This window comes from Tupaia chinensis, unplaced genomic scaffold (assembly GCF_000334495.1).
Source record: "Tupaia chinensis unplaced genomic scaffold, TupChi_1.0 Scaffold000407_4, whole genome shotgun sequence".
Lineage (NCBI taxonomy): Eukaryota > Metazoa > Chordata > Mammalia > Scandentia > Tupaiidae > Tupaia > Tupaia belangeri.
Window position 1 is genome coordinate 3,230,598 of NW_006159912.1, and position 25,838 is coordinate 3,256,435.

General features: G+C 39.0%; 1 protein-coding gene across 1 annotated transcript in view; it reads left to right on the top strand.

The window, feature by feature from the left end:
- SYNRG (synergin gamma) overlaps positions 1 to 25,838 on the top strand; it is a gene marked incomplete at its 5' end in the record, with an annotated part of 105,990 nt that overhangs the window by 20,903 nt on the left and 59,249 nt on the right. Inside the window, 8 exon segments of the mRNA XM_014590120.2 lie at positions 1,689 to 1,922; positions 2,826 to 2,903; positions 5,289 to 5,485; positions 6,250 to 6,498; positions 8,345 to 8,475; positions 15,928 to 16,046; positions 16,243 to 16,308; positions 23,656 to 24,600. Of these exon segments, the coding sequence (XP_014445606.1) occupies positions 1,689 to 1,922; positions 2,826 to 2,903; positions 5,289 to 5,485; positions 6,250 to 6,498; positions 8,345 to 8,475; positions 15,928 to 16,046; positions 16,243 to 16,308; positions 23,656 to 24,600 (2,019 nt within the window).

The following is a 25,838-nucleotide window of genomic DNA, read 5'->3' on the forward strand; positions in this document are numbered from 1 at the left end:
CTTGCTGAAGAGAGACAGAGAAAGTGATAGCCAAACTGCTGTCCCTTCTCTGCCATTTCTGCTTTCCAGATTTTGGGCACACATACACACAAATATATGCCTGGCATGTTTTTCATGCCACCGGTCCAGGACTCAACTGTGCATTTAGCCATGTGGAATCCAGCCACCCTATCATGCTACTTGCTGGCCCAAGATTATTTTTAAGAATGATTTATTTTAATTTATTATTATTACTTTTAGTTTGCTGTAGGATATGTGTGCTCATGAGAGAGAGAGAGAGAAAAGGAGAGAGAGAAAAAAGTGGAAAAACAAGCCATCCAGTCAAGGACTCAAAGCCAGTCAGCCATTAGGAGTCTAGTGCCTTAACTGCCATGCCACTTGCTGGCTCCAAGAGTCTAAACGTTAACTTCTGAGGTCTTCATATTTTGCAAAAGTGAATTAAACCTTTAAGCTGCCTTAGAACTTTAAAAAAAACTGGTTTCTTAAAAAGATTATTCTTGTTTTATGGAAATCATAGACACTATTTTCTTAAGAATAATGAGCTAGGGAAAACTACTTTAGAAAGTGTTATTCTGGGCCAGCAGGTGGCGCAGAAGGTTAGGCATTGTATCCCACACGACCGACTCCTTGGTTGGAGTCTGGAAGTGGCAATTTGAAAATTATGCCAGGCACTCGTGTGTGTGTGTGTGTGTGTGTGTGTGTGTGTGTGTGTGTGTGTCTAAAATCTTGAAAGGAGAATGGAAGAGAAGGAACTGTGGGTGGCCATGCCCCTAGGTGGTGATTTCTCGCTTTCCTTCTCTCCTCCTTTTTCTCCCTCTCTGGCTAACACATGCAAAAAAACTTAAAAAAAAGAAAGTGCTTTTCCTGGGTCATTCTGTTATGGTATGGTGGTTAAGACAGCTGGATCTCGCATGGCTGACTGCACAGTTTGATCCTCGACCCAACAGCTTGAAAAACATGCCAGGTACATGTGCATGTGTCCAAAATCTCAAAAGAAGGAGAAATGGAGGAGAAGGGATCACTGTGTGGCCATCCCCTCTGAGAGATGCTTTCTTACTTTCCTTCCCTCTCCAACAAGTGCAAGCACTTGCTAGCAATATAAATAATTATGAAGTGTTTTTCCTGGTTCAGTGACAGCACTTGGGGGCATAAACTTTCCATGTGGTCCATTTCTGTCCGTTTGTCCTTAGATTAATATTCGAACATTTCTATATCTACGTTTTTATCATCTGTGAAATGAAATAACAGGGGCAGCTGCACAATCTATTATAAGGCATAGTAGAGTGTTGGGAGAGAGCTTGGTAGAATGTACTTAGTCCAAACCTCTTCACGTAACACATATGGAAACAGACCCAGAGATGATGTCACTGGCCTGAGGTCTTTCCAGTACTCAGTGACCTATATGTCTCATATAGGTCATCAGATTTCTAAGGTAGTGTTCTTCCACGACATTAGTCTTTTTACTCTCTCATAGAATTTTTGAGACTCTCAATAGATATGAGTATATAAGTTGTCTAACATTTCTAAGTCTCTCAAGTCCTGTACAAATGTATGGTGATCGGTGTATTTAAAATTTTACGTTATATGTGGCAGTGCCTTCCCTTTGGAATATGGGGGTGGCAGTGGATGATTGAAAAGATTAGAAGTGTACAGTTACATACAAATAATCCTTCATGCTGTTTGTTTAGGCCCTTCCTTGGATGAGAAGCTCCTAGTATCTTGTGATATAAATACATCTGGGCAGGAACAAATTAACTTAAATACTTCTGAAGTTGGGCGCAAAGCTCTAGGCCCAGGTTCCAGTAAGAACTATCCCAGTTTAACGGCCAATAACGGGGTTGCGGTAGATGGATGTGTAAGTGGTACCACCACTGCAGAGGCAGAAAAGACTTCAGACCAAAACCTGTCCATTGAAGAGAGTGGTGAGCCCATGAAGCATTCAGCAAAAATTTGTTTAACCAAATGTCGCTCCAGTGCTAACACCTTAAGCATTAATCTTAAAGTGAATCCTGCTTGATTTCGCTAATCCCGGTTTTGCTTAAAATATATTTAATGCGTATCTGTCTCCAATTAACCCCTAAGATTTTGCTCTGAATTCTTTCAGTACACTGTTACTCCTTTCAAGAAATGATTTTTAAATTTTCTTAATCAGAATCATTCCTGGTTTAAAACTTCCTTTCTTTTTATTTTATAAAAGCTTTCCTTTTTTTCCCTTTATCCTTTATGTTCCCATAAAGGTTGAAATTTTAAATATAACTGGAAAAGTCACCAATGAGAATATAGCTTCTCTTCCTTTGAAATAAATCACACGTACTGCTGCCAAAAAAATAAATAAATTTTATAAATTCAGCTACAGAGATGGATTCGAATATGGACAGCCTGGAAGGCAAACTTTTGGTGGATATTTTACAGGATAGAGAAGCTTCCAAAATCTTATACATAAGGCAGCAATATCATATTCAAAAATCAGAATTTGTAAAGATGTGTTATTAAAAGCTACAGGTAAAACTTAGGCAATTGTATTTTTCACATAGATAATTTAAAAACTGTCGTCTATCATGTTTTTTCCCTTTAATTCATAATCAGTGTGAAATGGCACAAGCCTCATATAAACTTCAGAATATGCATTTGGTACATTAATTTACTCATTAGGACATAGTTAATGTACAAGAGTTATTCAAAAAACCAGTGTTTTCATTGTATTGGTGACTTTTTGTTTTCCTTGGTATATCCAGCCAGTGCTTTTCTTTATAAAAAAACAACATGACTCTGTGATTTTCTCATGTACATGGCCCCTATGGACATCAGTGTTTCTTATCTTCTAGGCATGGGGGTATTTCCCTCGCAGGATCCCGTGCAGCCCAGAATGCCTCCTTGGATTTATAATGAGAGTTTGGTTCCAGGTAAATAAAACTTCATTGCCCAGGTTTCCCATCTGGATATTTTGCTTTAGGTATTGTAAATGTAACTGTAAATATTTACTGTTGTAGTGACAGAACATACAGAAGGAATTGTCACTTTTCTCTTTTTCTGAGAGAATACAGAAAATTAATGAATCTAGTGGTTCTTGTGACTGCCTTATTTAACCATATAAATGCAAGAGGAATATTTTGCTTCAAAATAGTCATTACCATATACTTTTATTTCTAAAAGCATTTTTATAGATTTATCATCCTTTAAAAGACATCCAATACTTATTTCAGAGTAAAATCAAGGATTTTACTAATATGTTTAATATCATTTTCTGAACTCTTAATGATTTTTTTGATATTGTTTTATGACTTACTCGTCATACGATAGTGTATGAAGTAAAAGACCAGGAGGTGTCTTTTTCTACATAGGAAGGTGATGTCTACTTTTTCTTTTATTTATGTTACTGCTACCGAGCCCAGAAATGCATTTTGTGATAGTACTCAGTTGGCATGAGGAGGTAGTCTAAGCCATGACTGATGTGCACTGAAAAGAGACTGTTCAAGTAGTAGCTGATTTTAACTTCTTTTACTTACTGTACTTTACTAACGCCTTGAAAACAAAAGGTGATTTTTATTAGACCAGTTTTCTGGGTTGGTCATAGGCCAAAGTTAAGAAGTTAATTTAAGCTAAAGTTAAGTGTAAGCCCTTCCTTTTTTCAAACACTTGTTCTGTGTCTTCAACAGTTTTGTAAGAAACTGTTAATGTCTATTTTGTATCATTATCACATAATCACAGATTGAAAGGCTAATTATTGTTGAAACATATGAGACTTCAGTTGTACATAAAAACAATAGATTTTCTTCTAGCTATAGTTAGACAGTTTGTGTTTTTTCCTCTTTCTCTCAATCTGCAAGCCAAATAAGTAAACAAAATCTAGGTAGTACGTTTTGTTTTATCCATATCCTGCCAGGTTGTGTTTCTTTGTCCCTCCTCCCTCCAAACATACACGTATGCATACTTTCTTAGTCAAATGTGTTTTTATGGCCAACCCACTCATCCATAACCCATGTTTATCCTAGATGCAAAATTTTTTTTTTTGAGAGGTTTTCCTATGGGGCGCATGCGCTCGCCAGACAGAGAGACAGAAAGCAAGAAATCACCCCCCAGGGGGGATGGCCACGTCACAATCCCTTCTCCTCCATTCTCCTCTCAGGATCTTGGGCCACGTCACAATCCCTTCTCCTCCATTCTCCTCTCAGGATCTTGGGCACGCACACACACACACACACACACACACGCACCCGGAGTGAGTTTAAACCACTGGGTCCAGGACTCAAACCACAATCGACTACATGGGAGTCCAGTGATGTAGCCATTACTCTATCTGCTGGTCCCTAGATGTGAAATTTTTGTTTTAAACATTTTTTTCTTATTTTTTCTCGTTTCTTCTTCACTAGCCCTACTCACACTCATTTTCAGTCCCTCTAACTAAGCTTGCCAGACTTAGCATATAAATACACAGAATGCCCATTAAGTTTGAATTTCATATAAACAGCAAATAATTGTCTAAGTACATCCCATGTTCTCCTTTCAAAGCTCGATGTTGCTGTGAAAAATTCACCAGCATGGGGACGGCAGGTGGCATGGTGGATAAGGGTGCTGGATTCCCACATGGCCGACCATGGTTTGAGTACCGGGTCTGGTGACTTACTTTCTCACTTTCTCTTTCTCTCTCTCTGTCTCTGTCTGGTTAAATTAAAAAAATAATAATAACAAATGGAATTAAATAATTCTTTTTTTCAAAAAGACTTAAAAAAAATTTACTAGCAGTCCCTCCCTTTTTTTTAAATGCCTTTTTTTTTTTTCAAATGCTTGTCCTCACCTTCACTGTACCAGGTCTTTACCTGAAGGCTGTATTTGCAAAGCACCTTCTCCAGTACTTTTCTCTCTCAGAGCCTCCTGTTTACTGTGCCAAGAGAAAGGAGGCATTGGTATAATTCTTGCTTCCCATTGCTATTTTTTTAACTGTTCCCACCATCATTGCTCTACAGCTTCTCTAAACCCCAAAGCATCTGCTTATCCCACCTCCATCTTACCATTTCAGTCTTCTGCTGAATTATAAGACTTTATCTTATGTCAGCTCTAAATCTTCATCTTCAGGGCCAACTTCCAACATCTCTTCTAAGTTCCAGATCCTCCCTATTGCCTACTGATTATTTCTACTTAAATATCTTTACAATTCAAAACCCTGATGTGACTTGAGTTCTTTTAAAGCAATTTAATTTAAGATTATTCTTGTATACCAACAATGACAACAAAATAAATCAGTTACTTATAACGTGTTTACATTTGTAATATGGTCTTTTCTTTAATAGATGCCTATAAGAAAATTTTAGAGACCACCATGACTCCAACTGGAATAGATACTGCTAAACTTTATCCCATTCTGATGTCATCTGGACTTCCCAGGGAAACTCTTGGACAGATATGGGCCTTAGCTAATCGAACTACCCCTGGCAAACTTACTAAAGAAGAACTCTATACTGTTCTCGCCATGATAGCAGTAACACAGGTAGGCAATATTTCTTAAGTTAGATCTAGTAACTTTTTCACAAATATTGAAAAGCTGTGAATCCTCTTTCACTACGACATTGCAGAATTCCTTGTATGTTAAGATGTATATCACTGTCCAGATACAGTGCTTCAAAAATGGACAGTTTATATGATTTACATACTACACCAAATTGTTCCTTTGTTTAAAGACCATTTAAATTATTCTCTGGCCTTGGTGTATTCCTTCTGGACTTGAAAGTTAGTAATAGGTAAGATTTCTGTCCTTTGAAGACTGTGTTTAAAATTCCTTAATTATACATAAAGTATTCTCGGTCTTATAACACATTTTATTATAAAATCATGTTGAATAATTTGATTATAGCAAATTCACTGCACTTGTCAGAGAGAAAATGTTGGCCATTTCTTTGCTATGTACAGGCATGTGCTATGTAACGATGTTTCAGTTGTTAAGATTCTAAGAGGCTATACTACATAACCCAGGTGTATAGTAGGCCGAGCTACCCAGGTTTGTGTGAGGACATGCTCATGTTTTCAGTGAAATTGCCTAACGACTCGTGTCTCAGAAGTGTGACTCGTGTCTCAGAAGTGTCGCCATCTTAAGTGATACTTTTGTATCAAATTCGTAAGTTTTGGAAGAGTCAGAGTGGAAACTCATGAAAGCTACAGATTTGATGTTTAGGTCACTTCTCTCTTTGCCAGATTTAGATTGTATGTAGTTTGTAGTCACCTAAAATTTTTCCATTTTCCTCCTGTTCTATATAGAGAGGCGTTCCTGCTATGAGTCCAGATACTTTAAACCAATTCCCTGCAGCTCCTATTCCAACTTTAAGTGGCTTTCCTATGACTCTGCCCACTCCAGTGAGTCAGCCAACTGTGATACCTTCAGGCCCTGCAGCTTCCATGCCCCTCAACCTCGGACAGCCAGTCATGGGCATTAACCTCGTTGGACCAGTGGGTGGTGCTGCAGCCCAGTCTTCCAGTGGCTTCATGCCAACTTACCCTGCAAATCAGGTAAATGGAGAAGCTACACATATTCCACATAATCCACGAGGGTGAGTCTGGGTTACATTTTTCCCAGGGCTAATTAGAAAAAATTGCTGGATTGCGATGGGCCCTTGAGGTTAAAATTAAACAGTATTAAAACATTATAAAATTCAGTTATTTTAAAAACATGAAAATATTTCTTAAGATGTTTTAATTTTAGCTGAAGATATATGGTTCTTTTTAGTATATACATTTTAAGAATTATCCTTACAAAGCTAATTAAATTCTTAGATTGTATCTTTTGAGGAGACTGTTTAATCCCAAATTAAAATAATTGTTTATTTTTTTACTTTTGAGAATAGGAAAATTTTTAAATGGATAATATTTAGTGTTATTGAAAATGTAGGAGAGAAGCAACAAATATAGGTTTATTGGTGCAATCTTTTGGGAAGGTAGATTTGCAGTAGCTGTCAAAATTCTACGTGTCTGGGTAGCCCTATATCTCAGTAGTTGAAGGATCAGTTCCCACGTGACCAACCATGGTTTGAATCCCAGCCCTGGTGGCTTATAGAACATGACAGGGATGCATGTTCATGCCCCAAATCCTTCCAGGATGGAGAAATGGAGGAAAAAGGATTGCTACATGACTGCACCCTATTGGGTGGTTCATTCTGGTGAGCACATATGCCCTCTGGCAAAAACGGGAAGGAGGCAGGCAGGCAGTCAGGCAGGCCAGAAGGAAGGAAGCTTTCAAAGGAAGGAAATATTCTACATGTCTTTTTTTTTTTTTTAGAAGGAAAGGGAGAAGGAAGGGAGGAAGGATTCTATCAGTCCATTTCTATTACATCTTTTTTTTTTTTCACCCAAAGTTTATGCATTTTTTTTTCCATTGGAGAGAGAGCTAGGTACCCCCTACAGGGTTGTCATGCCCCAGTCCACCCCAGGTCTCAGCCAGCCCAGAACACAGGCATGTACACGACCTGTACTTCCAGGGAGAGCCTAAGATGTGAATCCAGGACCTTTCCCATGTGTCCAGTTGTGCTGCCACTGCACCAGGTCACTGCATGTCTGTATCTTCTAACTTAGCAGTCACACTACTGGAAATCTATCCCACAGAAATAGAAACTCAAATTAGCAAAGATATACAAGGATATTTGTTATACTATTGTTTGTTAGCATGAAATACTAGAAGTAACTAAATGTCTCTCAGAGGGAAAAAAACTAAATGAATTTAGTTCTTCCATAGCAGTGGTAAACTAATCACTGAACTGAGTGAGATAGATCTACATTTACTGCATGAAAAGATGTCCATTAGATATAATTTAAAATTCTTTTAAGTTATAGAGCAATATGGTATAAGCTTATTTTTCTATAAAACAAATGAACTGTTAGCAGTATTTATCTCTGGAGTGTGGGATTTGGAGCCAGTGTTCACCTTGTATGTTCTTTATATGTGTATGTGACTGATTATGATGAGTTTGTGTCATTTTTGTAATTTCCAGGCACATACAAGTTGTTGTTTAAAGATGGCAGGGACTCGGTAACCCAATAAGTATAATTCAGCAATTTAAAATATATATATAGCTCTTTAAACCAGTTTTTTTTTTCCAGTTCGTACCAGAAAGAATCTAAAAATACAAAACAGGGTTCCATCTAAAAATACAAAACACCCAATAGGGTGTTGTCATGTAGCAATCCTTTTTCCTTAAGTTAAATTGATGTTATAAATAAAGGGTGTTACTCTAAATTAGAAGTTGTACCTACGTTGAGAAATGTAAAAGGCAGTTGTTGAGGTAGACAGTTGGAGATACATGGTGTACTTATTTTACTAATTTATTATAATTGATTATTGAAATACCTTCTGTAAACCTAGGTGGGAAAGCCCGAAGAAGATGACTTCCAAGATTTTCAGGATGCTACTAAGTCAGGATCCCTTGATGACTCATTCACTGATTTCCAGGAGTTGCCTGCTTCTTCAAAAACAAATCCCCAGCATGGAAACAGGTAGAACAAGAGTTGAAGATACGTAGCATTTTGTTTAATCATTAAGAGCAAGGCATCCACAATGAAAGCCCTGAGAAATTAGGCCTCTTTATTCCGTACTTCCCTTGATTTTTCCTCTTTGTTCATCCTTTCACTCTCCAAAGTCCTCTCCTGTTTGTCCACCTTAAACTTCAGTTCCTACCATTTCCTCCCAGTACACATCTGCTTGCCAATTTTTTTTTTTTTTTTTTTTGCCTACACTAAATCCATTTCTTATAGCTGAGTGCACCTGTGCAGTAATGACCTCATGTTTTTGTAGTAGATCTAGGTCTTCAACTGTTAAGAAGCTTTTTAGGAAGGGTCATGTGGTTTTACATTTTCATGATATAACATACTGTTGATTTTCCACAGAAATCATAATTTGGAACTCTAAATATAATTATGTTTGTGTTTTTCTTACATTTAACACTAGTGGCTTTTAGGCCTTCAGATTGATAATTGTTTGCAGAGATAGTTACATGGACTTTTTCTCTGTGTTTTATGTACTAGCTCAACCTGTAGATGCAGTGTGTACTGTCAACACCTTTGCATCTCTCTCTCTCTTTTTAAGTATTGAGATACTCCTTCTACAGAGTGGAATACGTTAGGCTTTGAGTAAGCTATATCAATTTACTTGTTTTTATTTTGGAATCTCTTTTTGTCAGAATGCATACTCCATTTCTCCTATGTTTCTGTTTATGCAATTTCCCTCATCTCTCTGTTTTTTTGTTTTGCTTTGTTTTGTTTTTTAATTTTGCTATAGGACATGTGCACACACCAGAGACAAGGGGCAGAGGGTGTGAGAAAGCATCGTTTAGATGAATGTTCATGCTGCAGTCCCTTCTCTTCTCAGAATTTTGGGCACATACACAGATGTTCCTAGTGTGTTTTTCAACCACTGGGACTCATCTACACAGTTGGCCACGTAGGATCCAGCCATCTTAACTACCATGCCACCAGCTGGCTCAATTTCCCTGGTCTCTTAATTAACGATTTCTTGCATATACACTTTGAATTAAAAAAAAGGAAAGAGATTATCCTGATTTTAAGAAAACATCAAACACTGTGACCAGCAGGTGATATAACCACTACATTGCTGGACTCCCATGTAGTTGACCACGGTTCGAGTCTCGGACAAAGTGACTTAAACTCACGCAGGCCACATGTGTGTGCGTGCCCAAGATCCCGAGAGGAGAATGGAGAAGGGATTGTGGTGTGGCCATCCCCCATGGGGGGTAATTTCTCGCTTTCTGTCTGTCTTTCTGGCAAGCGCACACACCCTATAGCAAAAACCTCTCCAACAAAAAGAACACATCAAACACATGTTAGTACCGTACAGAAGAAACATAAGGAATGTGACCGTAGAGTTCTGGATTTTCCAAGGCTGCTGCATCAGCACATGTATTAAGGTTCTTGATGCATAGTCATCTCTTCCTTTGAACAATATTTATATGCACTGCTGTTATCTGAACATTCCTATCTGAATGCTCCAAGGTATCCTTAATTCACTGCATAAAATTAAATTCATTGTTTCCTACTTAGAGCCAAATAAAAATGTATTAAATTTTAGTTCCCCTCTTTGGTGAACGGTATCACTATATCAAGTCACTAAACTAGAAATAGGTTATTTATTCTTGGCTCCATCCTCTCTTCTTTGACACTGTCAACTCTCTCAACTCTACTTAGTATGGAAAAAGCTCTGTGGCTGGCCTCATAACGTTGTGGTTAAGGGAGGTGGTTCCCACATGGCCAATTTGTTTGCATCCTGGCCCCAGTAGCTTGAAAAACATGGTAAGCACATGTGTGCATGTGTCCAAAATCCTGACCGGATACAAAAACGGAGGAAAAGGAATTATGGTCTGAACACACCTCACTAGGGTGTGCTTTCTCTCTCTGTCTTTCACCGATGAGCCCACCATGTGCCCTCTGGCATTAAATAAAGAAAGCGGGATCAGCAGATGGCATAATGGTTACGTTTCTGGACTCCCATGCAGTCAACTGTGGTTTGAGTCCTGGACCTGGCAGCTTGAAACTGCATGCCCAAAATCCCAGGAGGAGAATGGAAGAGGAGTGATTGCAGCCTGGCCATTCCCCCAGGGAGTGATTTATTGCTTTCTGTCTCTCTGTCTCTCTGACCAGTGCATGCACCCTATAGCAAAAATCTCTCTACAAAAAAAAGAAAGAAAAGTTGCGTGCTCTTGTTTATTCTCTTGACCCTTAGCCTTTTTCCACTGTTTATACTTTAGCCATTCCAAAATGATGGCAGACTATAATCTTGCTCTTTCAAGTTCTAGCCTTTGTATATTTTGTTTCATTCAGTCTGAGATACCCTTACCTGTTCTCTCTATAGTTAATTCTAGTTCCATTTCAAAAATCAGCTAAATATAGGTGTTTCTTAATCCCTTTCCAGCAAGCCCCCCTGCAATAGGAGTTAAAGGCCTTCTGTATCTTTCTTTTTAGTATTGCCAGAGAGCATATGCACTTTAGAGACAGAGGAGAAGAAAGAGACACACACAGGGAAAGCACCCCCCTAAATGGGGTGTTAAGGCGCGCACGCGCACACACACACAGGCCTGGTGTAATTTTCAAACTATTGGGGCCAGGGTACCTTATGTATATCTATGATATAATTATAATTACTGGTTTACTTGACTTTTCTCACACTGGGAAAAAGTTTATATATGTAGCAGTTACCCCATGATATATAATTAGCAAAAGTTTATTGGTTGACTATATTATTGAATGTGGATTATAAGCTGAATTTGTCAAATTGATAGTTCGCTTCTCTGGGAAAAAACTTTCAGTAGATGAAATTAAAGTTTGGGAGTAGTAGGGTTATCCAGTGGCACAGGGGAACGATGCAAAGCTTTATGAGACCATCCCACATGTATAGATTTTGGGTTCACGTCTGGAGGCCTCCCTGAGCACGCTAGCAGGTATATGTGTGCCCATGGTCCAAGGCTAACCCAGGCTGGGGTAGACTGCATCATCAGGACCCTGTTAGGGGTGATGTCTTCCCATCTGTGTTTGTCTGTCTCTCTTTCTCACTCCTAGAAGAAATGAGAGAAAAAAAAAAAAAAAAGGAGGTGTAGAAAGTTTTGAGACGGTAACCAAACCTGAGATATATGGGTATTACAATTTCCTGTAGCATTATCTCCACGTAACAGTTAACTTTGATTTGCAACCATACTTTGGAGATGTTCTTCTTTGAATTCTGACTTGACAACTTCCATGTTTTTGTTGAGTAAAAACTTTCTGCTTGTATCTAAGACTCCATACTCATTATTTGTTTATGCATTCACCAGATATTTATTTGGCATCTTCTATATGCCAGACACTAGGGTAGGCACCAGAAATGCAGAGGCAAAAACCACAGTTCCTGCTCTAAAGAAGCTTAGTGTTATCTCTGTACTTTGTCAGTAGAGCTCGGTTATGATTGGTCCTTAAATGTACATATTTAATGAATTCCCTAGTTTATGATACTCTGTGGTCTGTGTTGTGAGTTTATTTTGAAAGGAGATTTGCTAAATAAGGATATGAATAGCTAAGCCTAGGTGTACCGCTCTGGGTGGTATTTTTAAGCAGAAAATGGGCATTATTTGTCAGAGAAGATTAGAAGGTAAGTAAGGTGTTAGGATGGATTGGAGAGTATTGATGGTCTGTGAGAAACGGTATTAGTTAAGGACGGCACCCGTTGTGGGATGCATTGTGATTGTGACATGATCTGTGAAGCATTTTAGGAATAAGAAACGGCATGATGAAAGTGATTCTTGCCGCTGTGTGGGGGCACATTCAGCTGCCGTGGTAATCCTGTTGTGAGACGAAAGGTGCTCTCGGCTTAGAGTAATAGACACTGAATAGTTTATTACAACTGAGAACTTGGTTGGACTTCCTAAACTGGATGTCAGAGTCAGAGGAGAGGTTGCAGTTGAGTCTGCCTTCTCAAAGCTGTGTGTGAACTGAAAGTGCTGGTCTGGAACACAGCAACACCATCCAGTTGTCCATTCAGAAACTACTTAGTATGCCAGGCACTGGGGAGCCTAGAATAAGCAAAAAGCAGACATGGGCATCAGAAAAATTCAAAAGGTTAAAGGTGTAGGAGTTTGGTTAGTTAATTTTGCTGACATCCAAGCAGTTCTTTTTAGGACCAGCCCTATAGCCTAGCAGTTGAGATACTCAGATTTCACATGGCTGACTATGGTTCAAGTCCTGGCCCCAGAAGCTTGAAACACACCAGGCATGTGACATGCATGCCCTAAATCCTGACAAGATACAGAAATAGTGAAGGGGTGCGATGTGGCTGAGCCCCATCAGGAGGTGCTGTCTCTCTCTCCCTTCTGTGTCTTCCTGGCAAGTACATGCACCTTCTGGCAATTAAAAAATAAGAGATTTCCTTTTAAATGTGTGTATTTGGCAGAGTGAGCAACTAAGTAGAATCATCTGCCTCAGCCATATGGAGTGGTTATAAAACATAAATTGTTTTGCTAAAGAAAAAGCAAAATACTTTTTTAGCAGCCAATTCTTAAGTCCTACTTTTCAATAGAATACATGTCCTTAAATTTTAAAGTAATGTACCCCTTTCACTTGAGTTAATATTTAAGAGTAGAAATAACTTTTCAAGGGGAACCATCAAATGGCATAGTGGTTAAGGCACTGGACACTCCCACATGGCCGAATGCAGTTTGAGTACCAGACCTGGTTGCTTGCTTTCTTACTTTACCTCCTTCTCCCACTTTCTCTCCGTGTATCTTTCTCTCTCTGGTCAAATTAAAATAAATGAATGGATAAATAAAATTAAATAATTGTTTTCTTAAAAAAGTAACTTTTCAAGTATAGGACAGATAATAACTACTATATATAATTGGCATAAGTACTTTTATGGTAAATGAAGACAGTGGGGTTTTTTTGTTTGTTATTTTAAGAGGGATTTTTTTTTTTTTTTTTTGCTATAGGGCATATGATTGCTGGAGAGACAGAGACAGTAAATGAGAAATTACTCCCCAGGGGCTATGGCCACAATGCAATCCCTTCTTCATTTTTTTTTAACGGGATTTTGGGCACGCATGTACATGGACCCAGTGTAATGTTTAAGCCACCAGGTCCAAGATTCAAACTGTGGTTGACTACGTAGGAGTCCAGCAACGTAATCATTGCACCATCTGCTCATGCCAACACAGTAGTTTTTTTAAAAATAGTTAATTTCAGAGAAAGAACTGGAATGAAATACTCACTTGCAATATTCATAAATTGCAGTCCAAGTCATAATGCCTTGAATAGATTTTCTGTTGTTGTCTTCAGTCAGTAAAACTTCATTACCCTAAAGATACTCCATCTTTTTTCCTGATTTTGTGGCTATAACTTTTTTTTTTTTTTTGGAGAGGTTTTTGCTATAGGGCGCGTGCGCTCGCCAGAAAGACAGAGAGAGACAGAGACAGAAAGCGAGAAATCACCCCCCAGGTGGGATGGACACGCCACAATCCCTTCTCCTCCATTCTCCTCTTGGGATCTTGGGCACGCACACACACACGCCCGGCATGAGTTTAAGCCACTGGATCCGGGACTTGAACCGTGGTCAACTCTTTGGGAGTCCAGTGACATAGCCATTATGCTAACTGCTGGTCCCTCTGTGACTATAACTTTCTAAAAATATTTATCTAATTTTATTTATCATTATTATTATTTTGTTTTTAATTTGCTACAGGGTACGTGTGCTCTCCAGAGAGAAACATGAGCAGGGTGGGAGAAAGAGAAAAAGAGAGGTCCAAGACTCAAACCCATGTGGGAATCCAGCACCCCAACCTCTACACCACCTGCTGGCCCCGTGAATATGTTTTTAGTTAATAATATTCCATTAAATGTCACATGTAATAGAAAGATTTTTACCAATGAGTGTTAAAAGACAATAGGTAGGACCAGCCAGTGGTGTGGTGCTGAAGTCAGGGGCCAGATCCCCCATAGCTAACTGCACTGTATTACAGTCCCAGACCCTGTGTCTTGAAAAACATGACCAGCATGTGTGCATCAGTGCTCGTGTACCCCAAATCCCAAGGGGAATGGCCATCTCCCCTACCCCTTACCCCCAGGAGTAGTGCTTTCTCACTTTCTCTTTCTCTCTTTCACCAGCAAGAACATGTGCCCTATAGCAAATTAAAAAAAAAAAAAAATTAATAACTAAAGACCATAGATAAAGTCAGGATTTTGAAAAATCATAAAGCATTAGATTTCCTGGATATTTTCTTAAGACACTAGTTGCCTTTATTCCCGTATAACTTTCTGCACAGTGAGCTGTAGTTTAATTATTTATAGAACTTTTTAAAAAATCTACCTATAATGTGTAGATCACCTATTACATTTGTCAAGATCAGATGCGCAGCAGCTGTTTGGTAGTGATGTGGAATTGCAATATTCGATGGCCCTGTCCTATAGCATCGTGGACCCTATTAGCATGCACATGCTAGAACCTGGTTTTTACCTTGCTTGTAGGCCACTGATAAGAAGATTTAAATGACTGTGGAAAGACTTTTGCTCCAGGGCAAAGAACTCAATAGAAACCCATTTATGTACCTTCTCTGTGTGGTATTGAATGACACAAACTGGTAGTGGAATGTATTCATTCATATGTAAAGGTCGTTCTTCCAGGGAGCTGCCAGGGTCTGATAAGGGGGGTGGGAGGGGAAGCAGTGCTTTTATAGTATGTGTTTAAGCCTTCCAAGAATTACCTGCACAGATACTACTCATTACGCTGGTTCCATCCCACGAGAAATGTGTCCACAGGCAAATGTATCTTTATCTAATTTTGAAGAGATTGTTGTTTTTCTGCAAAGATAGCTTCTGGAACTGCTGATGTGATCCTTGTAAAAATGCAAATTGTATCAACTCCGCTGCTGCTTATCAGATGTATGGGCCTCTGCCAGTAAGCAATGCAGTGTGATGAAGAACAGTTTACATCTTGGCTTGAACAACATTTCATAAATGGATTTTTATCTTAACTATTCTACCTCTACACTCTGAGCCCATTTTAGAGCATAATTTATATTAAAGTTAATGTGATTTTAAGATTTTGGTATACATATTTAGAGCAGTTCACATTTGCAGTTTTATGGACCTTCCATTAAAATGACGAGGTCATCATTCTTTAATAATCTTTTCCCAGTGCCATTGTATTATTAGGACTTAAAGAGAGGCTTATAGTCAGCGTGGATCTGACCCCTCTTTAGCTCATCATGAAAAACTTACTGCCTAGGTGTTGTTTTAATACTTTAGTTTCAAGGAAAAGAATGTTGTTTTTAATCATTAGTGGTATATATAGTCTCTAAAGCAGAGAGCCATGAGTTTTAACTGTGTACCTGTTCGCCATTTAAATTCTAAGCTCCCATTTGACTGAGGGAAGGACTCACTGTTCTGGTCTTAGAGACATGTTTCTTTCTTTTTTAGTGCCCCTTCTTTGTTGATGCCTCTTCCTGGAACTAAAGCATTGTCTTCAGTGGATAAATATGCTGTATTTAAAGGAATTGCAGCAGACAAATCTTCTGAAAATAATGTCCCATTTGGAGGTAACAATTCTCATAAGCCTACAACTGTAGCATTTCATTAAACTGCATAAAACTTTGTTTTACGTGGTGACCTTTTATGTAAAAATGTAAAATATGCATACCCCATATTAAGCATGTTTGGTTAACCGGGTCTTTCTACTTAAGTTGTGATCTCAGTGTTCCTAACCTTAATTGAGCTTCTGTCTTCCCATCATAGAGCCTGGTGATAAATACAGTGCTTTCAGAGAACTTGAACAGACTACAGCAGAAAGTAAATCTTTAGGTAAGTTTTTGATTCCTTAAATGGATAAATTACTTCCAATTTTAAGAAAGGGTTTTCAGTGGTTCTTTCACTAATACTCTTGAATCTTAGTGTGTGTGTGTGTGTGTGTGTGTGTGTGTTTAGGAGCAAAAATACCTGAATAATTCAAATAATATATAGTAGTGATTTTTATGATGGCTATTTAAACTGTAGAGTTTTTATTTTTTAGAGGTGTTTTTTGCCATAGGGCACATGAGCTAGCCAGTGAGTGATAGAGGGAAAGCGAGAAATTACTCCTCAGAGGGGATGGCCACACTGCAGTTCCTTCTCCTCCATTCTCCTCTCAGGATTTTGGGCACATACACGTGTGCAGCAGTTGTGCTTTCTAAGCCATCAGGTCTGGCATTCAAACCATGCAGTAGCCATCTGACATCTAGTGCCTTAACCAGGAAGCCACCTGTTGGCCCCAAACTAAATACTTTAGTTAAAAAAAAAAAAAAAAAAAGTGAAGTTTTTTGTTAAGCCTACTGTTTTGTAAGTATTGTGATAGGTACAAAGTAGGTAATTATCTTCTGAAAAATAAAACATACTTTTTTGTGGCTCTGGAAATTATAAGGAAGCAAATATGGTTCAGTTATTGGGAATTATTTTTCCAATAAATAAAATTTAGGAAAAATTTCAAATAAATGTAATTTCCACTAAAAACAGTACATTCTCTTTCACTGGAATTCAGCAAGCCAAGTTAGATTCTTTTTTTTAATTTTTTTTTAGAATTATTTATTTAATTTTATTTATTCGTTCATTTATCTTCATTTGACCAGAGACAGACACACAAAGAGAAGAAAAGTGAAAAGGCAAGCCACCAGGTCTAGGACTCAAACTCTGGTCAGCCATGTGGGAATGTCCAGCACCTTAACCACCACACCACCTGTTGGCCCACGCCAAGTTAGATTCTTACATCAAATAGCAGAGCTGTGACTGTATTTGCTTCCTGTAATATTCAACAAGACTTGAACTGTTAATTGTGCTGTAACCCATAGACTATGCACAAGGCACCAACTAGTCTTTTGCCTATCAAGATCTTTTTCTTTTACCTGCCAATCACCATCTGGAAAGAAAATATCCTAAACCACGGTCACTACTACATATCAAGCATGAGAAGCTTGACAGTCCCAGAAGTGTGACACAGAACTGCCTCACTTCCCTAATGCTAGAGGACACAGTTAAAAAGGCATTGTTTGAGACTTACTTCTTCTCCAGCAGAGGGCCCCAAGAGTGGTATGAAAAAGAAATGCCCCACATTAGACAGAATTTCCTTCCACAGTTCTAAGTACTCCCTGCTCTTCATGAACATCAGCTAAAACTCATTAAGAAACAAACAGTGATAACTGGTGGGGGGGAGCGGGAAGGGAAGGCCCAGTTTTGTTGTATACGAGTTAAGCCCTGTGCATTGGGAGCTGGATCCCACCTGGCTAATTATGATTGAAACCCCAGCCCCAGCAGCTTGAAAAATACACTAGGTGAATATGTGTACAAAATCCTGGTGGAATGGAGAAATGGAGGAACAAGGATTGTGACATGACCATACGCTGTTAAGAATGGTTTCTGGGACCAGCAGTTAGCGTAATGGCTATGTCATTGGACTCCCATGTAGTTGACCGTGGTTCGAGTCCCAGGCCCGGTGGCTTAAACTCATGCCGGGCTCATGTGCGTGCGTGCCCAAGATTCCGAGAATGGAGAAGAAGGGATTGTGGCGTGGCCTTCCCCCTTGGGGGGTGATTTCTCGCTTTCTGGGCGTGTGGGGATTATTTCTCTCTCTCTGTCTCTCTGTCTCTCTCTGACTTAATGGCAAGCGCACGCACCCTATAGCAAAAAACTCTCAAAAAAAAAAAAGAGTGGCTTCTGTTTTATCTCTCTAGCAAGCACATATGCCCTCTGACAATTGACAAAAGAGGAAAATAAAATAAAAATGAAAGGACCTTTGGATTCATACAAAGATAACCAAGTGCAGGCAAGTTAAGACTCAACCTAACTAGCATTTTTACCAAATTTGTCATGTTTTAATGTTGAGAGCTCGACAGAAGAAAGGGAGTGCCATGTAGCACTTTAGAATGTCAGACCACAACTAAAACAAACTGAAGCAGGAGCCAAACAGTGCCCACTTAGATATGTTTGAGAACGTTGACACCAGTGTTCAGTCATCTGCCTACTCATCCAGGAAGGCAGGGATTGATCAATTATTAAATTTCGTAGGCGTCCAACTCAATCACCACTTTTTAAGATTTTTCAAGATTAACTGTAATACAATGAGAATGACAAAGAGAGGGAGTTTACATATATGTGTGGCTACCATCTCTGAAAAGAAGGTTTAAATGGAGTGGAAGGAAATATATTGATAGAATACGAGCCCTATTATATACTGGAAGTTGTTTGTAATTAATTTCTTTCTTAAAAAAGAATTATATATTTAATTTATTATTATTTTAATTTGACCAGAGCGAGAAAGTGAGAAAGCAAGCCACTAGGTTTGGGACTTGAACCGCTGCTGGCAGTCCAGAGCCTTAACCACCATTCCACCTGCTGGTCTTTGTTTGTAATTAATTGGTACTGTAAATACTAGAAGTAATGTAAAGAGTTTAGGTGATTTATAGATTATATCCTCCAAAGCTTAACTGTTAATGTTTTCAATATGTATACTTTAATGAGGATTTCTTTCGGGGAACAGTATCAGATTATATCTTTCTGTATTTACTGAATGCTCTAACTTGGGATGTCTTTCAATAATTATTTATTTCCACCCTTCTCAGGGTAGAGGAGATTATATGAAAGTAAGACAGAGGTGATTGAAACTGTACTGCTTAAACAGTTCTGAAAATGGAAACCCTCCTCTTATACAAGTATCCAACCCCTTATAGCTCTTAGGTTCTAGAAATGCTTCCTTGTGTTTCCTCCAAGCCTTTAGGACGTAATAGGTATATCTTTGTCAGTGCCTGTATCAGGTGGCAGGAGTACAAAGATAAAATCTAGAGGAACTTTTTTAAATTAATTAATTTTTTTAAGGTTTTTGCCGTAGTACATGTGTGCTCGCCAGAGAAAGAGAGGGAAAGTTAGAGGGGATGGAAAATTGCAATCCAGTCTCCTCCATTGTCCCCTCAGGGTTTTGGGCATGCACACACATGTACCTGGCATGATTTTCAAGCTCCTAGGTCTGGAACTCGAACCGTGGTCAGCCATATGGGACTCTACACCTTAGCCACTGTGCTGCCTGCTAGCCCAAGGAACGTTTTAAAGTTTTTTTTATTTTATTTTATTTATTTATTTATTTATTTTATTTTATTTTATTTTTTTTTCCATGAGAGAGACAGAGACAGGCAGGCAGGCAGGCATTCTTAGCAGGATCTTCATTCACATCATGATCTACCCCTAGACTCAGTTGGCCCTGATCACAGGCTCACATGGACACCTGGTATGCTTAGGGAGGTCCCAGGATGAGACTCCAAGACCCTTTTTATGTGGATATGGTTTTGCCATTACCAGGTACCCCTAGAGAAACTTTTGACTTCAATTTTTGTTTACTCCTGACAATGGTTTTATCAACTTTTTTTTTTTTTTAACACGAAAGCAAGTTTATAGTTTTCTTAGGTTACTAAATGACAGAGTTCACCAATTCCTTTTTTCTACCTCCGTAGTTTAAGCTATAAACTAATATAAATGAAGAAAATGTTTTATATGGAAAAGTGCCTTTTTTTAACATTTAGCAAAAAATGTTTCTTTGATATTTTTATAGGTCCTAAAAAATGACAGAGAGGGAAACTTTGGAGGATTCATAAGTTAATTGAAAAGCTGCCCTTGAAAAAATTTGGTTAATGTACCTTCAGATATGCAAGCTTCTAGTAACTCTAACTAAAAATTCCCTTAGTATTTGAACTTCTGAACCCACCCATTTTATTTCCTTTTAACCCTTTTACCCAGCTTACATTTCTAATGGAAAAGTTTACAATTCATCAGTAAGTTTAGTTTGTTGTGGTGTTTTTGGGGGTTTTTTTGTTTGTTTTTTGGGGGTTTTTTTGTAACAAAGCAAGTCTTGTCAATTTCACAAATATTTCGAAGTAGCATATCAAAAATTCAGGGTGTGATAAAATTGGCTGCTTATTACCTTTACATTTTTAGAAATAATGGAAATATAATCATTGATACAATTGTCTAAAATGCCGGAGTGATTTTTTTATTAAAGTTATACACCTGCTTCTCCAGTCAATGTGTGAAATTGACTTCAGATTTATTAGTGGTATGCCTTAAAAACATAAATGACAGGAAATCTGAATGCAGTTTCTCTTTTTTTAAAATTCCCTAAAACTAAATCAGTTTTTTTTTTTAATCTATGCATTGTGCTGGTGAATTGGTTGGATATCTCAGAAGAGAAAATACCAGCTCCTATTGTTTTCAGTGCTTTTTTCTTTTATAATTTGCCAGATGCAAATTGTGTGCCACACAGGGGAGGGGGAGAAAACACCCCCAGGGGGAATGTTCACACTTCAATTCCTTTTCTCCACTTCTCTCTCCCCTTGGGGATTCCGGGTATGCACATGCACACATGCTCCTAGTGTAGGTGTTTTTCAAGCTGCCAGGTCTAGACCCAAGTTGCATAGTTGGCCACGTGGGATCCAGCTGCCTTAACCACTGTGCTTTGGGCTGGCCCTTCAGTGCTTTTTCTATTTGACATATCAAAGTGTATATTATGTTACAAATACAGTATATTTAAAGGCCGCGTTATTTTATTTGCCAATTTTAAGAACTCGATTTTGGCTCTAAATGCATGTTTGTTTGTTTTTAGTTTGCTATAGGGCTCATGGGCTCTCCAGACACACACACACACACACACACACAGAGAGAGAGAGAGAGAGAGAGAAAGAAATCACCCCTGTCACGGGTAGCCACTCCATAATCCCTTCTCCTCCATTCTTTCAGGATTTAGGGCATGTACGCACCACAGGTCCAGCATGATATTTGAGCTGCTTGGTCTGACAGGTCTTGGACTTAAGCAACACAATTGACTCTGTGGAATCTAGTACTTTAACCACCATGCCGCCAACTGGCCCGCTAGATGAATTTTTATGATTCATATCCTTCCTTGTCTAATTTTTAGGGGAAAGTTAAATTTTAAAAAATGGGCGAGGCAATTAATGTATTTTAATTTATTAATCCAGAAATGGCGGTCATTTTTTAAAATAATCAATGATGTCAGTTAGTATAGCTATATTTGTATTTGATTTATCTCTGGTTTTCATTATCTGAGAGTAAATTTTATGGTAGACCTTCAGAACTTTTTTTTTTTTTTGGAGAGGTTTTTGCTATAGGGCGTGTGCACTCTCCAGAAAGCGAGAAATCACCCCCAGGGAATGCCACATTCACACACACATGCCACAATCCCTTTTCCTCCATTCTCTCAGGATCTTGGGCACACCTCACATGCGCCTTGTGTGAGTTTAGGCCACCGGGTTAAAGGACTCAAACCGCAGTCAACTATGTGGGAGCCCAGTGATGTAGCCATTACACCAACTGCTGGTCCCACTGTATTTTTTTAAGACAGATTTTTGCTGTAGGGCACATGTGCTCGCGAGAGATATATAGAGAGAGTGACAGAAAGCAAGAAGTCACTACCGGCAGGATAGCCATTTCGCAATCCCTTCTCTTCCGTTCTCTTCCCGGGATCTTGGGCATTCACACACACATATCCAGTGTGAGTTTATTTTGTTTGTTTGTTTGTTTGTTTGTTTTTGGAGAGGTTTTTTGCTATAGGGTGTGTGCGCCAGAAAGACAGAGACAGACAGAGATAGAAAGTGAGAAATCACCCCCCAGGGAAAATGGCCACGCCGCAATCCCTTCTCCTCTCGGGATCTCGGGCATGCACACACATGCACCTGGCATGAGTTTAAACCACCAGGTCTGGGACTCGAACCGCGGTCGACTACACAGGAGTTCAGCGACATAGCCATTATGCTAATTGCTGGTCCCCCAGTGTGAGTTTAGGAAACCCTACTAAGAATCAGCTCAGATTTTTTTTTTTAAGATATTTTTGTTACAGGACTCATGGGCTCACCAGAGAGACAGAGAGAGATAGAAAGTGAGATATCAGCCCCCAGGGGGAATGACCACATTGCAATCCCTTCTCCTCCATTCTCCTCTCCGGATTTTGAACCTGTACGCACATGCGCCCCAGCATGGGTTTTAAGCCACCAGGTCTGGGATTTGAACTGCAGTCAACTACATGGGAGTTCAGTGATGTAACCATTATGCCATCTGCCGCTCCTCAGCTCAGATTTTTATCAGGGTCTTAAGGGAGTCTATTTAATTTTGTATGAGATGTACTTAAGTACCTATCTTCTCTAAACAAAAAATAAAAAATTCTATCCATAATCCTGTCCTCAGAGTACCACATTCTGAACTAAAGTCTTAAGTTACAGCCTCTGAAACTTTAATTTTAAGAGAGATTTTTGCTGTAGAGTGTGTGTGCTCGCTAGAGACACAGATAGAGAGATAGAAAATGAGAAATCACTCCCCGGGGGGATGTCCACACCGCAGTCCCTTCACCTCCGTTCTCCTCTGAGGATCTTGGGCACGCACGCACACATATGCACCTGGTACGAGTTTTTAAGTCGCCAGGCCCAGGACTTAAACCGTGGTTGACTACATGGGAGTCCAGCAACATAACCATTATGCCATCTGCTGGTCCCCTAATTTTTTTTTTTAATAACATAATATTTGTCTTTAAAGAACCACTATCTTTAACATGCCTCTCTTCAGAAACCTCCAGCACTTGCCCTGTTGCATGTTTGGCTGCTAGCCATCGAAAGAAAAAATCTGAAGGCAGTGCTTTTGGCCAGCTGAAGGGTTTGGCACTTGGAGAGAGATACTACAATAAATGTATAAGCAAATAAAAATAGTACTCTTGAATATCCTCAATTTGAGTTTTTTTTCTTTCCAGTATTGTGGACACCAATATGTAGTTTGATAGTATTTAAACTGTGATTAATGTCAAGCCAGTAGAAAAGTCTATGAAATTAGTCTTGCAGTTTACTCCTGTGCATTGTATGAAGTTTTCAGTTAAGCATGCTTTAGTTTTTGCTGTAGGGTTCGTGAGCTCACCAGAAAGAGGGTTGGATAACTACGCTGCCATCCCTCCCCCTCCATTCTCCTTTCAGGATTTTGGGCTTGCACACACACACATCCTCATGATTTTCAAACCACTTTGTCTAGCACTCAGACCACTAAGTCAGCCGTGTGAGATACAGCACTCTGGCTCCCACATCACCTGTTGGTCCCTCAGTTTAGCATTCTTATTTATTTGGTTGTATTTTTTTCTTTCAGGAGAAAGCTTTGCAGAATTCAGATCTGCAGGAACTGATGATGGTTTCACCGATTTTAAAACAGCCGATAGCGTATCACCAGTAGAGCCACCAACAAAAGACAAAACTTTTCAAGCATCCTTCCCCTCAGGACCTATACAACAGAAACAACAAACACAAGTGAAAACTCCTCTGAACTTAGCAGATTTAGATATGTTTTCCTCAGTTAATAGCAGTGAAAAACAGTTGTCTTTTTCAACCACATTTAGTGCATCAAAATCAGTTTCCTCACGACCACAGCCAACAGCTTCTACTCCAACTGTGACTGCATTGGCATCCACTAAGACTTCTAGTTTGGCTGATGATTTTGGAGAATTCAACCTTTTTGGAGAATATTCTAGCCCAGCACCTGCTGGGGAACAGGATGACTTTGCAGATTTTATGGCTTTTGGTAACAGCTCTATTTCATCTGAGCAAAAAGCAGATGACAAATATGATGCCCTAAAAGAGGAAACTAATCCTCTTCCTCTGACCAGCAACTTGGGCAGCACAGTGAAGAGTGGACAGAACCCAGCTGCTGTGTCTACAAAGTATGATGTCTTCAAACAACTTTCCCTGGAAGGATCTGGACTCGGTGTTGAAGACCTGAAAGATAGCACTGCTTCAGGAAAAAATGACGATGATTTTGCTGACTTTCACTCTAATAAATTTTCTTCCATAAACTCAGACAAATCCCTGGGAGAGAAGGCGGTGGCTTTCAGACATACCAAGGAAGACTCTGCTTCCGTGAAGTCCTTGGATCTCCCTTCCATTGGTGGCAGCAGTGTTGGCAAGGAGGACTCTGAAGATGCACTCTCTGTTCAGTTTGACATGAAATTGGCTGATGTGGGAGGAGATCTTAAGCATGTCATGTCTGATAGCTCTTTGGATTTACCGACAGTTAGTGGCCAGCATCCGCCTGCTGCAGGTGAGGAATTGGTGAGATTGCTCTGGTGATAGTGATGTAGATTTCTAAGGTGATTCTGTGGGTATTCATTTACATAAGAGTAAGGCTCTGGCCCTTACTGGAACAAATTTTTAATAATTAACCTCTTTATTGCCAGTTTCCTTAAAGCAGCGTTAAAATTGATTCTATGAATACTTGGCTATGTGGATACCATGACTACTGTGGAACTTAGATTGGATAGTTAATTTTTTTTTTAATGTTTGAAATCTAACACCAACTTGGTATTAGAGGCACATAAAAACCCACTGCTAAATGAACCCTACATTGCCAGAAATTTTATAAAGATTTTTGCAGTGTCAGCAACATTCCTCCATTTCTGTGAGCAAAATCAGTGCTTCTCTCTCCCGTGTCTTCTCTTGGGTATCTTTAGCAGCTGCCAACACAGTATTCTGTTTGGTTTACAGAAACTGACTCTTGTTAGGCCAAGAACATAAACATTTCTATCTGGTTGTATAACAGTTTGCCACATCCCTTTAAGAGGAAAGGAGAAAAAAAGAGCTTATATGTGGATGTCCTGTATGTCAGGGTCTAGCGAGGAGGAGAGTGTATGTTAGTGGAATCCAGGTACTGTTCAGTGTTAATTCTATTACTAGAGATAGTAAGTTGTAACAAGTCAGTAGATGCTAGGATAGGGTAACTACTAACTTTCTGATAAGATGTTTGAAAGCATCTTATTAGGGAGCCCTCTTTAAATTCTGTGTGGATTTACATGTAGCAGTTTATTCTCCAGTCCAACTTCCTGTCATTAAAAACTAGATTCCCAAGTGTCCTAGTTTTTGTTTTGTTTTGTTTTTTTTGATATGTGTATAGAAAGATAAACCTATTTTGTGGCCTTTAATAATGAGAAATATCTCAGCATTACTGTTTTATTCTAGAAAATGTATTATGCATATGAAGGGTTTGGATTTTTTTTAACTGCAGAGGGACACACAAGACACTTCCACGTTTACAGGTTCAGGCAGAAATTGCAAAATACTACAGCTTTTACATATGCCAAATTGGTAAGTCAGAAAAGAAAATTGCATTCATCCTTTAATTATTGAGATATTGGAGGTACTTTTAAACAGGGTGCTGAATCAGGGGCAAGTGCGCGGAGACACGGTAGGGCTCATGTTACTACTCGCTAAGGCATTTCCAAGTCCAGTAGGCTGGCCAAAGGGCTCCTTGTGCCCTTGACTGTCTACATTTTTTTTTTTTTT